At 36.3% G+C, this 22320-nt stretch overlaps 1 protein-coding gene across 1 annotated transcript in view; it reads left to right on the top strand.

Moving 5' to 3' along the window:
• SLC16A10 (solute carrier family 16 member 10) overlaps positions 1-22320 on the top strand; it is a 75148-nt gene that overhangs the window by 32333 nt on the left and 20495 nt on the right. Inside the window, exons 2-3 of the mRNA XM_049817880.1 lie at positions 10595-10739; positions 14100-14538. Coding sequence (XP_049673837.1) covers positions 10595-10739; positions 14100-14538 — 584 coding nt within the window. The remainder of the gene's footprint in view (positions 1-10594; positions 10740-14099; positions 14539-22320) is intronic.

Here is a 22320-nt window from a genome sequence, read left to right as displayed (position 1 = left end):
CTACGAATAATGTACCAAACCTGTGAATTAAGATTTTGTTGTCTTGTCTGTTTTTTATTTGCATCATGGTCTCACAAGAACTTCTGATGCTGTAGAAGTGAAATGTGTGCTTCTGCTATTTAAAAGGCAACCTTGATTTGCAGGTCTTGCCCTAGTGTAAGTGAGGTGGGGGAAAGGAAGAAGACTAGTAGCTCCATTGAGAACTTAAGAATTTGGATCTTAAGGTCTAATCTATGTTATAACTCTAAAACACAAGACCATTGCATGACATACTTGTGTATAACTGTTGTTTGTTAGAGCAGCTAGGATTAAACCTTTCTGGCAAATCAGGCTGTCATCTTTGAAGTTAATAGCTAATAGTTTCTTACACAGAATGTCACTGATCCTAAATCAAAACAGAACATGGTCCTTGGTGTTCAACTGTTTAGTAATTGAAGAAGTGAATAAAGAAGCCAGTGCTTATTTGGGGGGGGGGGAGATAAAAATGTGCCTGGAAATTAAGTTCTGGAATTAAATTTTTTTTAGGCCTTTAGTTAAAAATGTGATTACACTGTGCTTTGAAAACTGTCTCAGACAGCAGAAAACATTCTTGTGTGACTTATAAAAGGAAAAACAAGTGGTTACAGCCATTTCTTATCGATTTGTTCCTTGTTTATTCTTTCTACCACAGCATTTTCAGACTTAAGTGTCAAAGGTCAAGCTCAGTTTGCCATGAAATCCAAATGCATGTGTTTTTCTGTTAATGATTGACTTCAGCCTTCCTTTAAAGGTTTCTGAAGGCTTAATACTTATAATCTCTACCAGCAATATTTTGCCTAACAGTGCACTGTTTTAGCTTTTGAGCTTTTGTTTTAGCTCTTACTAACTTAAGCATTTGTTTATTTTCCTCTAACTTTAAACTACATAGAAGATCTGCAGTCTCTCTAGTAGTAAAAGCTGTTCGCCTCTAAGAATATCTTTAGCTGTTTCAGGTTCCTATTTTGTGTCTTGCAGTTTGAAGAAAATGTTATGATCAGTTTCCCATGATACTTGCTTTGGTTTCACCATTACTATCTGTTTTGTTGATTTGTTAAAGGGGGAACCAACAAGCAAAAAAGCCCCCAGGTTCTGCCTAAGCTTGTCTTATTACATCGAGTGTAAACTAGATGGTAGTTAAGTAATCAGCTAGCTGCAGTGGTATGGGATGTTTTGTCAGTGCATGAATACCCATTTTTCTGACTTTTCTGTTTTCCTGCTGCTTATGCTGACAAGCATTTGCTCTCAGTAGAGAAGAGATCTCAGATCAAGATCTTGATCTTGTGTTGTTATTACTTATGAAGGCAGAGGGTGAAACTAGTCCTTTTTTTGTAAATGGCAAGCTTGGGGAAGGTCACTATTAAGGATACATGTGAATCTCTTCTGGCACTTCGTCTTTCATCTGTTACATCATGTCAGAGAACATTTATGGTGTATAAAGCCTTGGAAGAAATCAGTGTATGTTCTGACTTGATACAATGGTTGTTTTTGTTTTATTCCTACTACATGAGCTTATCTTGCTAATTTTACAACATATTGGCAAGTTTATGCTTCTTTCTACCTTGTTGCCTCAAGGCCAAAATGGCACATGCAAACCTGAAATAGCATTCTGGACTGTCACAAGGTATGTATGCTGAAGAGATGCTATACATTATCACAGGAAATGTTACAGCTGTTTATAAAATCTGTGAGTTCATTCTCTTAATTCAGAATAAACTAGTTCAGAATGTCTGATAATGACTTAATGTCTGCTGAAAACAGAGCTTATGCTTTCACACTTGTGGTACTGGAAACAGGGTGTCTGTTCAAAGATCTCTTTACTGGGATCCGGTGGGTCATATATATGTCTTGGTTTCTGACTCATTATAACTACCAGTATCTTTCAGTAATAAGGTTATTCAATAAAAGACTTGTTCCTCAGGGACAAGAATAAAAAGAGTGGAGGGGGGGAAGACCAATGTCTTGTATTCCTGTTGGATAATTCTACTAGTCCCTGGTTCATAAACCTTTGTATTGGCCATAATCTCTTTGAGTGTGTTGCGGAAATCTGATTAGATCCTCTGTAGATAATTCTGATTCTTAAAGCCTGTTCAAGATAGCTTTGGTGTCCAAAAGAGATGGTATTTCCTTATGTTAAATTCTCTTTGCCCAAAAGATTTTTAGAATTTTTATTTAAATTGGGGCTTTTTGTTTGGTTTTTTCATAGTATTGCTTTAAGGGAGAGCCTACCTCAGACATCTGCAAACTAGACACTTGTAAGTAAGCAAACTGAAAGCTGTAGTCGTGTAACCTGAGTTCAGAATGTAGGATACTTCCTGTGGCAGCATTATGTCATAAATTTATTTTTAGTCCTTAAACATATACTTTCTCTAATGGGATCAGCAGATCTCTTTTGAGTAGAACAAGCAGTGTACTTTTTTGACAGTAGGAATTCTAAATGCGTCAATACATATATTTCAATCTCTGCTTTCCTTTTCTACTGACATACTGTTCTGTGATCTGTGGATTTATCAGTAATGGGAACAGTGATGTTGAAATTCAGTTGCTCTCCCTTTTGCACCCACAACTAATGAAATTCCTCAGAATTCATGAGAAGTTACTGAGCAGTCTGAATTTTCACAGGCGTGTGTAAGCAAGGCATGTAGCACAAGGCATTTGACATTGTCTTTGGGTAGTGATAAGTTGGATAAAAATAGGGTTGGCAGTTTCCAGGAGGGTGACCTACAGAGGCTCTCTGGACATGGGAGGATATTCTGACACTTGCTGGGTCTAATGGTTCTGTTGCTCTCTTGGTTGCCTAACATCTGTTGGAACAATTCTCTCTTTTGGAAATTAGTAGCTTTTCCGTGGAGAAAGAAAAACAGATAATGGATAAAAGATGATGTATCTGGACTGCCTTAGGCAAAGGGTAACCCTGTGCTTCTGGGCACAGGAAACAAGAATAAAACAATATTGATGGAAAAAGTGCATCAATAGGAGGGAAATAGAGCAGGTCTAAGCAATGAAACTACATTTATAATGCTAACAATAGGTTTCATGAGATCTACTTGTAAAGATCTCTTTGGCTTAGAATTCAAGGTACCCTCCGCTCCTTCCCACTTGTGAAGGGGGGTGGGTGGGGAAGGGTTTTAATCTTATGGCTTAGTTCTATTTTTTTTTCTGTTACCTGAAGGAATTTTTACATCTAAGATTGAAGGCATTGGTGGTTGGCCTAATATTGCCAATCTAAATTTTTTCTTCTGAAGAACTGCTAAGGTTTAACATGAATTTCAGAATCTAGTTTTTCAAGAAGCAGGGGTTTAGAACAATATTCTTCCATAAAAAAACTTGAGTTTGGAAGAGACTCTGGTTATCTGGTCTGACACCCCTCACTCAGCAGGGCCAAGTTAAAAAAAATACATTGAGCTTCTGAGTTATATCAGCTTGTTCACAGCCTTGTTAAGTTTTTCATATATCCAAGGATGGAAATTCCACAGCTTTTCTGGACCACACATTCTGGTGTTTGACTACCTTCATGGTAAAAAAATTGTTTTATAACGTCCACTTGTAATGTCCTTTATTGCAGTTTTAGTAGTCTTTTGTCCTGTCACTGTGCACCACTGAAAAGAGGCTAGCTTTATATTCTGTAATAATCACCTGTTGGGTATCTGGAGGCACTACTCAAATTCCTTCTGAGCTGCTGGTCTTCTCATCTGCAGGCTGAACAAATTCAAACTTTATAGCCTGTCCTCATACATGAGCATGTTGGTGGCTGTTAAGACTTGCTGAGTTCTTGTGTTATTGCTGAGAGATTAATATGGCAGACTAAATTCAGTGTACATGTGTCTAGTGGGGAGAAATATAAACCAAATACATGCTGAAAAAAAAAATAAAATGGCCTCTACATCGGTCATTACCATTAGGAGGAAAATAAGGTCATGGATAATTTTCTAAACATCTTTACTCTGAAGCCATTGCAATACTTAAAAAAAAATAAAATAATTAGGAGGTAGAAAATGAAAAAAAAGTTCTGTTAGCACAGAAACTTATTGTTTGTCCCATATTAAATACTGTATGTAGTTCTGAGTACCCTGTCTAATACAGTTACACTCTTCCCTCTTCCTCCTTTACATAGAGTCTATCTTCTATACAAAGACTAAGTCAAAAAGATTCTTCATTTTGCAGAAGAAACTAGTATGAACAGATCTGATAAAGGCCTATAAAAGCGTAGGTTGCAAGAGGAAGTTTAGCAGGGATGATTAGTTCATATTTCTTACAGCAGAGGAATTAAGAGTATGAGCACGTTCAAAACAAAGGGGAATTTATTTTTTATGTGTTGTTGGTGCCTGAGCATGTTCTGTTTACAGTAAAATGCAGTGAAGCCAAAGTAATATTGATGGAACTAAACGTTCTTGAATGGTTAAATGCCACTTTCTGCTTAGGAGGTTTTTAAGCTGCTTATTGCTGGATGTTGGGAGGATGCAGCCAGGGAAAAAACATTGCAGGATGCTAGCCCTTTTTCAAATGTTCTTTGAGTATTTTGTGGTGGTCAGAAACAGGATACTAGGCTAAATCAGTCTTTGATCTACACAGTATTGCAATTCTTTTGTTCTTAAAAGTAAATGCCATTTAAATGTGATTATGTAGGCAAGGAATTATTAATACTAGCAGGAGACGAGCAAATTATCTCCAGAAATAACTTTGAACAACCACTTCTGTTTCCTCTAAACAGGATCGCTCAAGTTCCTGAGCTACACTCATAAAAAAATCTCATGGAAGCTAATCTTCTGCTTTGCTGAGGAAAATATCCTTGTATGTAAATGGCTGTAATAAAAGTGGAGGTGTTTCGCACAGCCCATAGTTAAGTTATGGGGTAGTTTGCTGTAAGATGTTGTAGATGCTGAAAATGTTTAAGTGTTGCAGGAGAGGATGGCAGTTCATGGAGGAGAAATCACCAGAATATTGATAATACACTAGAGAAGAAAAAAAAGGATTGTCCAAATTTTAGTAGGAAAAAAACCAAAAAAACCCCTGGCTTGGGAAGTCCCTCAGCTGTTACTGGTTTGAGGCTGGGAGAGTACATACAGGCTTCATTATTCTTGCAGAAATCATAATTAATAACTTAATGGAGGCATGAAAATTTTCATATTGTAAACTTTGTCAAGTATTTTTATAAAACACAAGGAAAGCCCTGCTAAATATTAAAGCTGATCCATTATTTAAGCAATTGCATTAACTCTGCATTATAAATCTATTGTAATAGGTTACTTCTGCACAAACTTTTTCAGTGTGAGACAGTAAAACATTTTTAAACATCTGCCATTCAAATAACTTGTCTTATATTGTTTATTTTACACATTTAAAAAAATGTATTTCTTAGAAATCTGCTTTGTACGGTACTTTCCACAAAACAACAAGCATTTCACATACTTTCAGTGTGAGAGAAGTATTATTTCCAGCTTATAAATGGAGCAATAAATGAAGGATTTGACTCCAAAGCAGTTTGCCTCTGATTCTGTACTTTCTGTTCATTATGAGTTAACGCAAGAATTTCTCATTATCTGCATCATTATAGTTTGTACTTTAAAGTATTAGCTGTGTAGTATGACCTGAACTACTGTACTGGTTATATAATGAGATGGTGGGAGAACTGATTTTTAGGAAGGATATCTGACAGTGAGCAGAGGTACTGGTTTAGGGGATGGTTGGCCAGTCTGTTTTGCAAGTGCTCAAAACCAGTGTAGCTATAGGTCTTTGCACATGAGAAGCTATTATATTGAATGTAGGAAGCTTGCTCTGGCTTTCCACAGTCTGTGCTTCTTAGTATATGTAGATTATCCTGCAACCTATCCAGTGAACTGTAATTATACTGCTGTCTTTGTTTGCTGTATGAGCTACACAAACACAGATATCTGATTTTTTTTTTTTAATGTGGGGCAACAAAATATTTCTGAGTCAATTTTGAATCCTCAGTTTAAATATTCTTCCCTTCACTTGCCTCGTATCACTTGTCTTCCAGACAGTAGCTTTTTGTTCCCTGTCTCAACCAGAAAAATCTCAGGGGAAGATATTAAAAAAATTCTTGAAGTTCATTAAAGAATGAAGGGTGTTATTACTGTGTTAAGCCAACCACTTGAAAGACACTTGTGAGGATAAAACTGGTAAGATTTTTATTATAATGCATAGAAAAATCTTGATTTGAAGAGGAATGCTATGGATGAGTAGCCTTTATTTAAATTTATGTACAATAAAGCATTCCAATGCGATATGGTATTAATGCTTTCTTTTCTGTTGTCTCTAAGTCCTAGTGCTTGAGTCTAAAGAATGAACTAAAACATTTAACAGCTTGGTTACATATTTATCTACCAAACTATGTTTACGTAATGCAGCTGTGACAATAGGAATTATTTTGTGAATGCTCAGATATAAGATACTGTATTTACAGCTGAAGACAAAAGACACTATTTAAAATAAAGCTGACTTTTAAAAACTCATGGTAAAACAGCAGCATATTTGTGGATTATGTGGTATAGTTTCATTGCTATAGACTTTTGAACAGAGACATAATTAAAGAAATATGAGAACATAGATTATAGCTGAACTATGCACATTTGTAGTGAACTGATAAGAAAAGAACATGTAGCTGTGACTTCACTTCAGAATAATTTTAGTTATAATAAAGTTTTTTTTAAAATCTATGTGCTTCAGTGGCACAGAAACAGGCTTTTCAGTGTAGATGCTACCAATAGGCTCTCTGGTATGATATTTTAATTTTAAGGATAACTTCTTTTCCATCTTCTACGAAAGCTTGGCAAGTGGTTATTCTGCAATTACATGTTTTGAGGAGTTGATTCTTACCTTCTAGTGCCTTAAGGAAGGTTTAAGTCCTTAAAGTAGGAATAGCTTTTCTTCTATGGCAATCAAAATGTTTTGTGTATGAATATGAATGCAGTTATATGTAGCAATTAGGTGCTGTATTAGTATCTGAATTAGCAGCTCTGGAATATAGCCAGCTTGTGGCCAGGAAAGCGGCCAATGGCCTGGAGGAGAAATGTTTTAATTAATATGTAATGACTGCTCTAGAGAGCTCTCATTATTCTGGCAAACTGCATTTGTAATTTTTCATATTCCGTATTTGGGACAGTGGTTGTAACATCTTTTTAAAAATGTGAAGACAAGTCATTGTACCTGTTTCATACTGAGTGAAAAAGTGTAAGAGTGCTTCAAAACTTACTTGAGCAAAGTGAAACTGAAAATTACTTGGGTCTATTGAGTATGTTTTATAGCCATCGGTTTCTTCATAGGATCAAGGTATTGCAGCAAGAATTATTTGCCTTAAGGTAATTAACAATTTACACATATGCTGTTCTGAGTAGATCTTAATTCTTTTTGGTGCTAGGTTTCTTCATAAAGCATGAATACAGTAAATTTTCTTGAGCTATGCATACATGTGAAATTAAGCTTCAAGAACATTCTTTTCATTAAATAAAGCTGTCCATACAAGACATGCCAACAACATCTCTAAGTTACATTTCTGTAGGACACAAGAGTCTCATATTAACTTAAAGTTGTAATTTAAAGGGCTCCAGTTTCCATTAGGTAGGTAAGTGGTAGAGTATGGGCTCCCATTTCTGCAGTTTAATGCAGTGCCATTCTGAAACGCTTCTGATAAGACTGTTGTCTTTCCCCTTAACCGTCTCTTGTGTTGAAAATCAGTGGGAACCTTTCTTTTTCAGGCTTTGCTGTAACAAAAAGAAGAGAGAAACAAGTGATAAGAAAAGCATATTTCTTTCATTAGTACCTGGAAGCATGAAGATACAAAGTCAGCATGTTGTTAACTGAATGTGATTTGAGCTGAACGTTTTCACTTCAGGCTTTTATATTCCAATTATTTAATTAGCTGTATAAGCCATTGAAAAGTACTGTAAAGTATTTGATTTCACTAAGGAGAAGGCTAATTGAATCACAGCCTGTGTTAACTGGAAACTAGGACTGCTGAAGTTGTATCTGTGACTCTGAAGTAATTTAGTCTGTGACTTTATGCCAGCTACTTAGTCTGTTTCAGTTGCCCAGTGTCTTTACCTGTTTGTCTCCATGAATGGGGTACATGTACCTGTCCATGTGAGATTGGATTCTCATAACCAGTAGTCCCTGGTGGTCTTCTCTAGTGCCACAGTTGCCTTTGTGTCTTGTCATACCTAGGCAAGAAGGCTGGCAGGAGGTTAAACCATGCATTGGTACCTTCGTACCACCGTCCATCTGATGACAGTGAGTCTTGTAATGTCCATTTCTCAAGATTCAGCTGCCTTTTCTCTTGGCCTTGCAGATCCCCCAGGTGTCACAGGTACTCTGTGATTCCTAGTGCTGCCCTGCAAGTCATGCAGAGATGCTGAGGACTGTTCATGGTGGTGGAACTACCATTTATTTGGGGGGGTGACAGGAAGCCATGGACATTTTAATTCTTAGTGTCTGTGGTTTCCTTTGGACAGTAGAACTGCAAGCTCTATACAGCTCACTCTGGGGAAGGTAAGTAAAAGGATGTGAGTCTTGTAGAAGTTGGAATTCTAGGAAGATTTGCAACTGGCTGGTCTCCAGGCTGTATGAGAGCATTTACTCCTTCTGATTCCTGCTTACAAATTGTAGTTGGTATAATGTTGTCTTGCAACATCAGGAGCCATCTGGGCTGTAAAATGGGACAGATCTCAAAGTTATCTCTTGCCACACCCAAGGTGCATTTGCGTCTTCCTTAATGGCAGAGGAAGAAGAAGGACAGACCTTCCATAAATTTCGTCTTTGCCTGAATTTCGTCTTTGCCTTTCAGTCAGCATCACAGGGGCCTTGTTCTTCCTAGTTGTTTGTGCTCTCCTTTCATACAGCTCATGTTTCTACTGCAGAGGTGCAAGGATGGCAGGACTATCTTGTCTGGGTTAGTCACACCCAGGAAATGCAGCAAATACCCATAAAAGTATTTCACTCTCTTCAGATTGGGCCTTGAAACTCCATCATATTTATCACATGCTCAAAAACCTCCAGCGTGCCCCCCCCCCCCCCCCCCCCCCGCCTGCCCCAAACAGTTAGGTCATGGTTCATTGAGATCATTGTTTGCCCTAAAATAAAGGGTTTATTCCTTGTACTCTTGTTTCTGTTTTTCTCTAGCCATCTGTTCTCTTTTGTCTTGCATTTACATCGTAAACTCTTTGAAGAAACAATTTTTTTGTTTGCATGTTTGTTTTGCTCTGTTTTCTTTAGTGCCTTGCACAATGGGGTCTTCCATCAATGTGTAGGGCTCACTGGCGCTTTAACAGCGCTACTTCTAAGTCTTGGTATTGGTAGATATACTGGTAAATATTTTTCATTAGGTCTCTTGATTATATATGTTTTTTTCAGATAATTTTATTTGCCCTTATCACTGAGTCACAAGTGTTTATCTAACTGTCTCTTTAGGAAAGATATTCTAAACAATTCCAGTTACACAGATTTAAATCCATTCCAGGTTGAAAGAGTATTTTCATCTTCTGTACAATTAAAAAAAAGTTAAAACATTTTTTCCAATGCATCTTGCATCAGCAGCTTTTTACACTACCTGTTTAGGCCAATTGTTTTTCCAAATAGATGGGGACACTTACCCACCTGACTATATTTGTTGTAACTATTGTGCTACGGCAGCTTGATTTACCTTTATGTGCTGGGAGAACTGCTGGGTGTAACATCAGTAATGCAAGCATGTTTGAAAGAACAATTAGATGATAGCAGGTAAAAGATGTGATTCTGAACACCTGTATGAAGCGAAGCAGAAAGTTGACTTTAAAAATGAATCAAATTCTCTTCTGCCTAAGTTATTTGAAGGTATTTTTGGTACACTTGGAATAAAAAACACACTTGTGGCTGAAACTTCACCTGTACTCACCTGAACTGAATCTTAATGATCTAAAGACTTATTTGTAAGCAAAGTACATTTTAACTATGTCTGTAAAGCTGGAGCAGTATCAGATGTAGTGACACTTTTTCTGTTATGTATGGAAATGGTTGTACTAGCTCAAGTTCATTTAGTTTAAAGTAAATATTCCTAATGTGTATATTATAGTGTAAAAGCCTATTGTTCATTTAATCGTTATTAATATTCAATATGAGCTAGATCTATGTAATTACCTTAAAAATTTGTTAATTGTTTTAACAAACCTAGCTGTTTGAAGTCATTAAACTCTAGAATTAAATTGAGTGAAATGTGCTAATTGATGTCAGAATGCGTATGGAGCCTCAAAGGTATCTTTAATGGCCTAGTCATCAGTTTGAATACTAGCTTAGTTACTGGAGGAATAATTGTGTTTAAAAAAAAAAAAGTAAAAGTAATAATAACTTTTGTAGCTAATTGCATTCCTTGAGCTGATAAAGTCAAAATTAGTTGATTTTGTAAATTGATCATGGTATTTCTACCATGTTAGGTAAATATACTTAAAAATTTGGGTAACTATTTTAAAAATATTTAAATAATTGTTACCCAGCTTTTATCTAAGATTTTATGTTGCTGAACTAAAACAAATGCTAGCTGATAGCTTAAATCACTTCATCTTCTAAAATGCTGTCATCTTCTATTTTGCAGCATGGGTGAGCTCTCTTTCTATGGGGATGGTCTTCTTCTGTTCTCCAATAGTCAGCATATTCACAGACCTGTTTGGTTGTCGAAAAGTAGCTGTTATTGGAGCTGCAGTAGGGTTTGTTGGACTCCTTTCAAGTTCTTTTGTAAGGTAAAAAAATTATTTTCTTTACGTTCAAAGTACTTTATCAATCTTAGAATGTAGAGGTAATGCTGATCCTATCAACAGAATATGAAGGAGTAGGCAGTGCTACTTTATATTATCTGTTAGAGTAGAAATCTTTTTTTATTTGTTTTTGTCTTTCTCACTATGACTTGTGAAAACTCCAAGTGGTACTTTCAACTTCAGAAGTAATTTTAAAAATATAATATAACCTTATAACAGCAGTCCCTGTTTAACAGGAACCACTATATATAAATGTATTAACAGCAAGACTAAGGTTATGAGATCAACAGCATTGTCCTGGATAAACTTGTATGTTTGCTTGATGTATGCTGTGTTTTAGCAGGTACCTAAACATTGTTTTTGTCTTCCCACCTCAATTTGCTTTTAAATAACTGTTTTAATGTTGATAAATATGTAGTAGGACCTCCAGGAAGGTGTTGATGTTCTAGTAAACTTTGATGTCTTCTGTTCTTACTGGTCCAATTGCCAAACACGGATAGTTGAAAACCTTTGTATAGTGACACATACTTAGGGCTTATTGGCTTTATTAAGAAAATCTCAGTTCTTTCTTGTGTTATTGAAGAAAACTTGAACAGTAGTTGAGTGTTTTTCTTCCTCCAGATTACACTTCATTTTGTACATTTCTGTAACTTTTGCAGAATAAATCCTAAGAAGTTCAAGAGTGGCTGATCTGTTGGACATGCCCAATAGCAGATGAGGAAACAGGAAATTTACTTATTCTAGTCATCAGCAGAAATTGGTTAGTGAAGATAGGGTAATAAGTAGCAGGAAAATAAGTGACAGTTACCTCTAGTTCTGTCTGCTTTTTTCCCCACCCTTAGCAGAATAAGTACAGGAACAATCAAAAACAAAAATCAGAAGTTTCCTACATAGGTGAAAATACATCTACACAGACAGGCTTGTGAAAATGTGTTTTCTATGCCTGTACTCTGAACCAGATAGATGTGAGCTGGCTGTGATCTGCATGGATGAATATCCATGCTGTGTGGCACTATGCCTGAGCTAATATGTCTAGTTTGGGCATATGTCCCCTAATGTGAAAACATATCCACAAATTTACAGGAAGAGAAGATAAATAGTTCTGTCTTGGGTACTGAGACTAGTGTTTATATTTATTCTTGGAATAACTTACATGTATGGGAAAAAGCAAGCTTTGTTTTCTTTTTACTTGAGCAAGTTTCTGAATTTTTACTTTATTTTTTTGGTTTATATAAGTGCAAATATTTGCTTAGTTCATTTTATTAAAGCAAACAAACAAAAATTCCACTTCCTGATATGTTTATAGGCTTGTTACCACAGGTGAGGTAAAAACTAAATGCATCTTGGAAGTCTTTCTTCTTCCTTGCTTCCCAGTAGTGTAAGTGGTAAATACTGAACAGTCTTGTTATTATAATTAAACTCCTTGATAAAGGAAAGGTGTCTTCTTCCTTTGAACAAAATACTACCATCTTTGTGTTTTCCTTGATATCTAATGGAACGAGGGCACAGAAGAGGCATTTAAAAGGAAGTTATTTTGTAAAGACTTTATAAAATATTTTACCTTGATTTTTCTTTTAGAATTTGAGGAGCACTTTGAGAGGAGAGGTGAAGTCTTGTTAGAGTACATGCCATGTTAATGTGCAATCTTGGTGTTTCATGATGTTACTTACACTAAATGATTTATGCCTATGATGTTATCCGTTAATTGAGGGATTGTAGTTCAGATATAGAAGTCAATGTTCGAAAAGTAAAATATTGTACAGTAGGTAAATGTAAATATGATTTACTGCTTTTGTTACATACGAATTTCTTAATATAAATTTTACATCTTAGGAAGCTGAGATGTAAGAGTATTTGTAATGCAGGAAAATATTCTACTATGTATGTCATACTGCAAAGTCTTTGAATGAGTCTAGAGATGGAAGCAGAATTTCTCTGTCCTTACTGTATTATGTTTCTCCTCTCATTTTGTAACTTCTGTTTTTATTTCTCCTGGTTATTTTCCTTGATAAAGGTAATCAGTCTTTCCCCTTATGTTGTTTCTGCTGGCTTAGCTTGTGTATAATCAGTTTTAGAAATTGATAGTTTAATGTAGAAAGCAACAATATTATGTTACACAAATATTCTTTTTCACGACAATACACAAAACCAGAATTTCTGTTGTCACACCTTTGTTGGTCAAATACTATTTTCTAAGAATTTCTCTAATTCCATGGGAAGCTTGCGGAGTGTATTTTTATGTAGAAGGATGCTGGCAGGTAACATCCTACGATACGATGAAAAGCACTGCATAAAGCATTCATACTCCTTAAAAAACAGGTTAAATGGTTTTCTAGAACTGCTTTAAAAGCAGGTGTTAGCTGATAGAAGAGAGCCTATGGTTCATTGAAAACCTCACATCTTGTATAAAAACATTTCTCACACATTGCCTCCTTCCTCTGAATGTTGAAAATATTTGCTTTGACTTATTAATACTAAATTAATTGTACTAACACTGTTACTTTATACTGTTAAGATTTCTTGAACAAGTATCTTTTAACATCCCATGTCTGCCTGTGATCTAATACAATGGCTCTGCTTCATTTCAGTTGTCTAGTAGATGGTAATGTTGGAGAACCTTGTGAAGATCTTCCTTAATATGGGCTGAGAAGTTTCATTCTTTATTAAGCTTTTTTCCTATTTATTTCTTAGCATATCTAATGTCTGGATCAAAGCACTGAATTTAGAATATTTAATAAAAAGGAGATTATTTGTCTAAAAAAGCCCCAACAACCTAAAAAGTCTATAATTTGCTTAAAATGTATTGCCAAAACTTAACAGTATTTTTGTTTTATTTTTCATTCTTAATGATGTTTACTACTTCTGCTATTGTATTTTCATAATAAACTATAAATACTTGATTTTTCTGCGTTCATGAGGAGTGCTCAGTATTACGTTTGAACTGGTAGCACAGTGAAGAAATGTATAAATCTAAACAATATAATTTTCTCTGGAAAAGAAGAAACCAAACCTAGCAGTGGTTGAACTTATATTTGGCTAATTCACCTTAACAATGACTTTTAAAACTTTCTTTTAGTCAGACTATTTGGTGCAATTATACTTAAATATGATTTTGCTCTTTTACCTGTTTAGTGACTTCTATGAAACTTTCAGTGGAAGAAAATAGTGTAATTGCTGAATTAAGCTGCGCAGTGTATTTCAACTATAAGTGCATGCTAACTCTTAACTCACTTCTGTAAATATGTCAGTTCATTGAAAAACTGTCTTGCATATGGTGGGTGAATGTGAGCATACAGTGTTGTACAAAACACTAATGATTTTTTCTTTTTTTTTCTTTTGATATAGCACCATTGAACCTCTGTATTTCACCTACGGAGTCTTATTTGCCTGTGGCTGCTCATTTGCCTACCAGCCATCCTTGGTCATCCTTGGGCACTATTTCAAGAAACGTCTTGGACTAGTGAATGGCATTGTCACTGCAGGCAGCAGCTTGTTCACCGTGTCACTGCCCTTCCTCTTGAGAGTTTTGATTGATTCTGTTGGCCTATACAACACCTTGCGGGTCCTGTGCGTACTTCTGTTTATTCTATTCCTGGCTGGCTTTATGTACAAACCCCTTATTTCCAATCCCAAAGACAAGGAGGCCGGAAAGAAGGGAAAGTTCAGATTTCCTCCTGACAAAAAAATTTGCAATTTCTCTGTGTTCAAAGTTCTTAGTTACCGAATCTGGGCTTTTGGGATCCCAGCTGCGCTTTTTGGATACTTTGTGCCTTATGTTCACTTGGTAAGTGCACATTTCTTCCTACATATGATGTATTTAATGTATATGATGTACAGCTATTTCCCTTTGTGTAATGGACTAAGAAAACTGGATAGGAAGCAATGTTTAAAGTGCAGGTTGTGTTGGGGAGAAACATGAAATAAATTTTGATGATATTTGTGACTAGAAGAGATTCCAGGGTGTCATGGTTTCAGCCCAGCCGGTGACAAAGGACCACGCAGCTGCTTGTTCACTCCTCCCGTCCCCCCCCTCCGGTGGGATAGGGAGGAGAATCAGAGGAGAGGAAAAAAAAAATCTGGAACCTCGAGGGTTGAGATAAAGGCAGTTTACTGGGACAACACAAAAAAAAAGGTTACAACAACAACAACGGTACTAATGAAAGAGTATACAAAAAGTGATGCACAGTGCAACTGCTCACCACCGAAAGTCGAGAGAGCCCCCCCCCCCCCCCCCCCTTTTATATACTGAGCATGATGTCACATGGTATGGAATAGCTCCTTGGCTAGTTCAGGTCAGCTGCCCCTGCTATGCCCCCCTGCCCCAGGTTCCTGTAAAAAATTAACTCTATCCCAGCTGAACCCAGGACACAGGGCTCTAATCAGAATTTTTGAGCCAGTTAAAACTTTAGTTCCTTGTTCTCAATCTAAGGTTTAAAATACTTCAACCATGAAAAGAGATGTTTGAAAGATATTCTGTACTATTCTAAAGTGAATTCTTTATTTTGGTACTCAGCTGCATACATTGCCAATCATACTTGTGTGTTTCAGAAGAATAAAGGAATGAGTAAATAACAGAAAAAAATTAGAAGTTTTACCCAATTATGTTTGTTAAAATGTCTATTTTTAGGGTATATTTTATTGAACATTTTTCAGGTTTATTAAAAGTAAAATACTTGGATTTTTTTGTCTCCCAGAATTTAGCTTTGTAGTTTACCACTATAGCACTAATATAACTGATTCTGTTATCCAGTGCTTCTAACTGCTAATTCAGCTGTTTTTTATTGCAGTCTACAGTAACTGAAAGAGCTTTAGCTTCTAATGTGGGGAAGCTGCTAATCAGCCATTTCTTATACATGTACTGAAGTTAATTTGTTTCCCTACCAGAGGGGTTTTTTTATGTGTTTGGGTTTTTTCTGTTTTTTCTTTTCTTTTTTTTTAATGGTAGTACACTGTTAATCAAAGAAATTTTGATGCAACTGGGAGATGCATTACATGAAATGTATCTGGCTGATACTGCACTACTTAAATGGTGAATTACTTTTGAATGGTTTCCTGGTGGTGCTGTCTAAACTTAAGTGGTGCAAACCAAAAGGCTTAAAAGGGAAAGGGCAGGGGGAAAAGCCCACAACCTGCAATGGGATGCTCTATTTGGATCATTACAGATCCTCGTATTCGAGTATTTGTTAAAGAGCATGGACTATTAGAACTACTACCCACTATGAAAACAGAAGGATCATATTAATATTTATTATTCATCCATGATAGAACAGTAAGATGAATGATAAAAAATGTCTTGAATTCTGTAAAAAAATTTCTACTCCTTAAAAGCCCACAGGTTTACATACAATATAGCAAGCAGTGTCGCTGCTTTCTGGTAATACATTGGTTGGATTACTGACTCTGCATCAGACACTTATTTTAAAAATTACCTTAGGGTGGGGGCTGGTTTGTTTTTGAGCAGTTGTAAACTGACTTTTATTCATGGCTAGTTCTTGTTACTTAATTTTTAATAATGTGGATCTTATTCTATAATACTTAGAAATAGACTGTTTCAAAGGACTGTACCATCAGATGACTAAGCTATTGTGACATCTTATGCTATTTCCCCAGAAGTTTTGTAGAGATCTTTTGAAATAAAACAGTGTTCAGAGGAGTAGAAGGGAAGTATTGTAGCAAAAGCTATTGGATAGATCGCAAATGATCATTAACGCTTGCAGAGGACTGAAGAACGAGGCTATACAAGGATACAGAACCTTTAAAATGCATTTATTTAACAAAAAGCTTGTAAGTTTTTTACCAAGGTGCTTGTACAAATACTTCTTGTTTCTAGATTGGACTAAAGTTGCTGGTTGACTTGGAGAGGAAAAAACCCTTTATTTTTTTTATGTTGTACAATTTTTTTAATGTGTGTTTTCACTCCTGTGGAGTGCCTTTTCCCCCATATCAGATTGGCACAAATTCTGATTGCAAAATACAGCTCCGGTACAGGAGAACAACTTGATCAAGGCTGTTCCTAATATAATGTTTGATAACACTATAAAACTATTCCAAAGTACAGTTAGAATCTAATATTTTAAAGATCATCTCAAAATTATACTGAGAGACTTAAATTCCAGATTATTTTTTTCCCCTCAGAGTTGCAGAGGAACCATGAAGCTTAATTATTTATAACAAAATCTTCAGTGGTAGTCATTTTGCTTTCTGTGCCACTTCTGAGAGGGGAAGCTTCACCAGCTCTTAGGAACTCTTCACTGATAACTTTTATTATCAAAACCTGCTCCTGAAACCCACGAGTTTTTGTTTTAATTAACTTGTCCCTAAATACTCAATTTTGCTGTATAATTCTCTGGTCCTCCTGTAAATGAGAGAGGAAAATAGTCTTAAACAATGTGTAGTAAGCTCCTACTACTTTTTAAGAAAACCATTCTAAACAAGAAGCTTAGCTCTCATCCTTGGCTTTGCAGATAGTATTACTAAATAGAAAATAGCATGATTTTTTTTCTCTGTAATCTTTTAAAACATCTGATTATTATTTGGGTTTCTATCCAAAATTTAATTTAGGTACCTTTGAATATTCACAAAGAATCCATGGACCGTTGAGGTACTACTTAACGTGTGTTATGTACCCAGGACTCTTGACCATACTCTGAAATATTTAAAGCCCAAACCAAACTTTGATCAGTGAGTGTGATAGGGATGGTAAGAAACAGTATGAATTGAAATAGTTTCATGTGTTTTTACTGATAAAGAAACTACGTAGGTACTATCAATGTCAGATTTCTGTTTGCTTATGTATATGGTCCATTAAGTACTTAACATAGTGCTATCTAATCTTTCAGAAAGCTTGACATACAAATAGTTTAATAAAATAATCCCTAGCTTTACTGATGTTGACATGGAAAACTAAAACTCGAATTTCATAAATAGCAGTATTTCCGCTTCCAGAATGTGTAAGATTTTTCTAACCTTTGGCTTGGATAAGTGATCAGGACGAAAAGATTTTTAATACCTGCAGGTCATATATTTAGGATTATTTTGTAATTATGTTGTATGTGATTGCAAAGGATGGATATATCCTCAGTAGCAGAAATCTTTGTGACAGAAAGCAGGAGTTCAAATCGCTGGGTTGGGGTTGCAGTCGTAGGACTAACAGTAAGCTTGCTGCTTGGGGCTTAAAAAATGAAGTGTTCCTGCAGCTAACCCCCCCATTTCTGTAATTATTTCTACATAAACCTAAACTCATTCAAGAATTTAGGTTTGCTTTTAGAACTGAGCAAACACTCATCCCTCTAACTCAAATATAGTAATTTCAAAAAGAAGAATCTTTTTAATTGAAAGAGATATTTATTTTTATGAAAACATGAGTAAGTGAAGAACCACAGCATATATTGCTGGTGGGTAATGATGTGTGGTGGGGGGAACTATTTACAACCTTGGAATGTCTCTGGGTTTGTGTTTGAGAAAGTGAACAGATCACTGTTTATGAAGGAACAGCATGGATTCTGCCCTTCACCACAGATACTTCAACTTCCAGTAGATAGCTCTGGACTTTATTTTTATCCTAGTTTTGTCTGCTTTTGATTAAAAACCACAATTTATGCACTTCCAGAAGTACATAAAAGTGTGTACTTCAAGGTAAGTCAAAGGCTATAAGAACAAATAACTTTTTGCTGATACATCTACCTATCAAACCAGAGATTACTTTCCTCAGCTTTTGAAAATGAAAGTTACTGTTGTTCCATTGTTTACTGCATTTTTAAAATTGTAGCAATTTTGGAAAAGGGATAGGGTACTTGGACAAGTGACAGCTTTTGTTATACTAAAACTCTTGAAGTTTTCCCACTGCTAGTGTTGGCCAACAATAGCCAGACTGCTAGAATGGGATGCTGGTTGCAAGTGCCCTGAGAAAAAACCACTTATACATGGAGCCTCATGCCTACAACTCTTCCCTTAGCCCTCAGACCTGGTTCCTGTACTTACCAAGTCCCATTTTTCCCACCTGGAAAGGCAGTTTCTGCCAGAGTGTTGGGTGCTCTTGACCATGTGATGGAACACAGGTGCCACAGGCCCTACTGGTTAGGGTTATGTGTTGCCACTGGGGTCCATGGTAACTGGAGGTTGCAGGCTTGGTGTGCTCTAGTCACTGCACATCAGCTGCTGCCCGCTGGCTTGGCACAGCGGAGTGGCTCCTAAGGTCCCCAGCAGGGTCTCTGAGTGCTTCTGAGGCCAGCCTTCATTTCTGTTTGTCTCTCTTGTGTTTTCTGAAGCATATTGGAAAGGAAGATGCATGTTGTAAAACTTGTAGTAAGAAAGAAATAAAAGCTCCTTTTGGGGGTTGGAATGGTAGAATTAGCCAGGTCTTTGCAATTTTAACCATCTGCACCCTATTTGCTAGATAGGGTAAAAGCTGTTAAAACCAGAGAAAATAACTTGCTCATTAACTAGGCTTTAAATAAAACTAAACAAATGAACAAATTCATTATATGGCATGCTAGATAGGATTTGTGTGAAGGAGCTGGCAACAGTTACTGGCCTTTGACTGGTAGATATCAGCTGCAGTGAAATAGGCATCATATTCCTCTTGGCTCTTGTGGGGGAGAACCAAGAAGGGAGAGCTTTTCTTATCCCAGTTTAATTGGTGTCAAATACCATTAGTGGGTGTTCCATTCCATGTGATTTTGGGGAACTGGGTTGGGAGAAATATTATAAATAGGTTTTGACTTAATTTCATTAAGTCAAATTTTAGCATTAATTCTGATTTTAGCATTAATTCTGATTGTTGAAGAGCAAACTGATAATTCCTAGGATTACTAAATCAAACTGTTGTTATTCCTCTCAATTTTAAAACCAGCATAAACTGCAGTGATTGGGAGGTTTTTTCTTTTGACGTCTCTCTAAAATAGGCAAATAGCCAAATAAAAAAATTAGTTTAGTCCATTCAGATTTAAATTAGGAGTCCACAACAGAAATCTGATTAATGCAAAATACTCCTTCCAGGTTGTTTTTAATAAGGACTGTCTCACAAGGAAATGATTAAGTGTATTTGAAAGAAAATATACCTAGTTTTTGTGCCACTTGTCCTGTGCTTGTTCTGCTAATCAAGAGAGCTGCTGTTTTTCAGGAATTGCAGTCTAATGTTAAGCATTTAGTGCTGTTCTCTCTTACCCTTTAAAAAAGTATGTACTTAATCAGGATCATTCATCCTTAATTCTTATGAGTGTGATAGGTCAATTCTTTTAAAATTTGTAATAAGGTCACATGTTAGGTAGTTTAAAAGATACGCTGTTGCTTTTTGCGCTTTTAGCAAGGTGAAAAGAAATACTGCTTAAAATGGGTGTTGTCATCACAGTCTTTTCTAAGCAGTGACTAAGGTCACTACTAAGGTTCAGTCTGAGTTTAGGACTATATTAATTACAACACATTTACAAAGTGGCCCAGTATTGTGTTGTGTTTTGATATTGCAATACTCAGCCACTGTGACGAATACTGGTGTGACTGAGAATATCATCTTACCACTTTCAGTGCAGTGTTTCAGTCCCATAGTAATTTGTCTTGGGACACTTACAATATCTCCATTAATTCAGTTTCTAACAAAGACATGGTTTAGTTTAGCAGTTACTTTTATTAAATGCTTCTTGTTAATGATAGGTCCTGTCTTCTTTATAGTGTTTGACACCTTGTGGGATGAAAAACTGAATTGAACAACTGAATAGTTGAACAAATTAGTGCAAATATTTATTACATGTTTTAGTCTAAAAAAAGCAACTGTATTGATGAAGTTTACCTTTCTAAGTCTAAATCTTTTTTTATAAACAAAACACATACTCTTAAAGAATGGCTAGATCTATTTTGTATTTGAAAATTAGGCTTATTGTTTAAATGTGGTTATAGGCTTGTGTACAAAGCTACCCATTAATTGATAAGCAATGTGAAAGTTACCATAACACTGACTGTACTCTTAAAACTTCAGAACAGCTCAGGAAAAATAGATTTCAATATTTCTCACCTTGCATTGCTGCCTGCTTATTAATTTACAGATTAATTACTTAATCTGACTTTTGATGCTTATCCACATTTATATTCCATGATGGGCACATACTTGCATATGTGGAGATTTTTGGTTAGCAGTAGCTATGTGGAGTGCATGTGTTCTGTGTCTGTGTGCTTTATATTTAAGATATGAAAACATAGTGTGTGCCTGGCCACTTTTTCCAACAACTTCCTTGGGACAATCTGTCCTGGGAGACATTTAAATACTGGATTTATTCTCTTCCGTAGATAGATTCACTGAAGATTCAGTAACTCATTGCTTCTCTGAATCTGCACATGCCAGGAATAGGTTCAGCTGGACCTCCAAGGAACAGGGAAGTGAGACTGCAGACTTAATGCTTGGAAAAAAAATAGGTAGATACTCTCTCAGATTCTAGAAACTGCTACTGAGAAACAAAGCATCACCTTGGATTCTGCTCTAAGATTTTCATCAACTGTATTGGAGAAGTGTTGGGGTCAATTATATGGAACTTAGTTCTGGGCCTGAAAGTAGCTCATGGTCGCAAGAGCATTCCAGATGCCTTTAGAAGGCCTTGAACAGAATAAACAAGAAGACAGAAAAAGAAAGATCCCAATTAGAAAAGCACAGGTGCACATTCCATGATAAAGGGAACTTGGCACAAACAACCTCAATTCGGCAGTTTATCTTGACCAATTAGACTGAGACAAGTTTCACATGCTCTAGTTAATATAGCCAATTATGTCCTGTGTTTATGCATGTGTACAGAGTGAGTATAACTAACTGTATCTTATGTTTATACGTGTGTACAGTCATATAACCAATCATATTTTATGCTTGTGCATGTGGACACCAAATGCTTGCATGCAGCAGCCAATTGAAGCTTCTAAGCAACTTGGAGAATTGTATAAGAACGATCAGCTAGGCTCAATAAACTGGCGACTTTAATCATCATATTGGTGTCCTGTCGTCTGGGCCCCGCATGGAATAACCCTAAACCCTACAGAAAAGAAAATGCATCTCATTGAAAATTGAAGAGACTTCCAAGCAGCTGGCCATCTAAACGGTATTTCAGAAAGATACAGCAGCTGCAGGACCACTGTTAGGTACAGACTCTCAGGCTCTGATGGCATCTTACTTGAAAATGAGATTTGCGGGTGCCACTGGGAAATTGCCTATTCAGATTCTTGGGGAAACTTTGTAACAATGAAGTGAAGGTTCAGCCTCTAAATAAGCCTGGCTGCCAGCAGTGTAGCTGTTTTTCACTGGGAAATAAAATACGCCATAGTGTGTATGTCCTCTGTGGTGCTGTACTTTGCTGTATGAAAACCAGGAATACACTATGGAAGAATTCAGAGGAGATTCCTTGCTCCCCATGGTTTTATATGTTGCATGAAGGTAATCAGTTTAGCTGCCTTCTCTTTTTTGTAGACCTTAGGAACAGATGGAAGGAAATACCAGCAATGATGGGCATTCTTACCAGGCTACTAATCCTCTGCTCTGCTCAGTCCACAAACAGCTGTGAAAGACTTGAGTACCTTGCTGTGCTTCCTTTGG

The sequence above is a fragment of the Accipiter gentilis genome, chromosome 15 (genome assembly GCF_929443795.1).
Source record: "Accipiter gentilis chromosome 15, bAccGen1.1, whole genome shotgun sequence".
In the NCBI taxonomy this organism is placed as follows: domain Eukaryota; kingdom Metazoa; phylum Chordata; class Aves; order Accipitriformes; family Accipitridae; genus Astur; species Astur gentilis.
The sequence above is the reverse complement of the archived record's forward strand: the minus strand, read 5'-3'. Positions and strand labels throughout refer to the sequence as shown.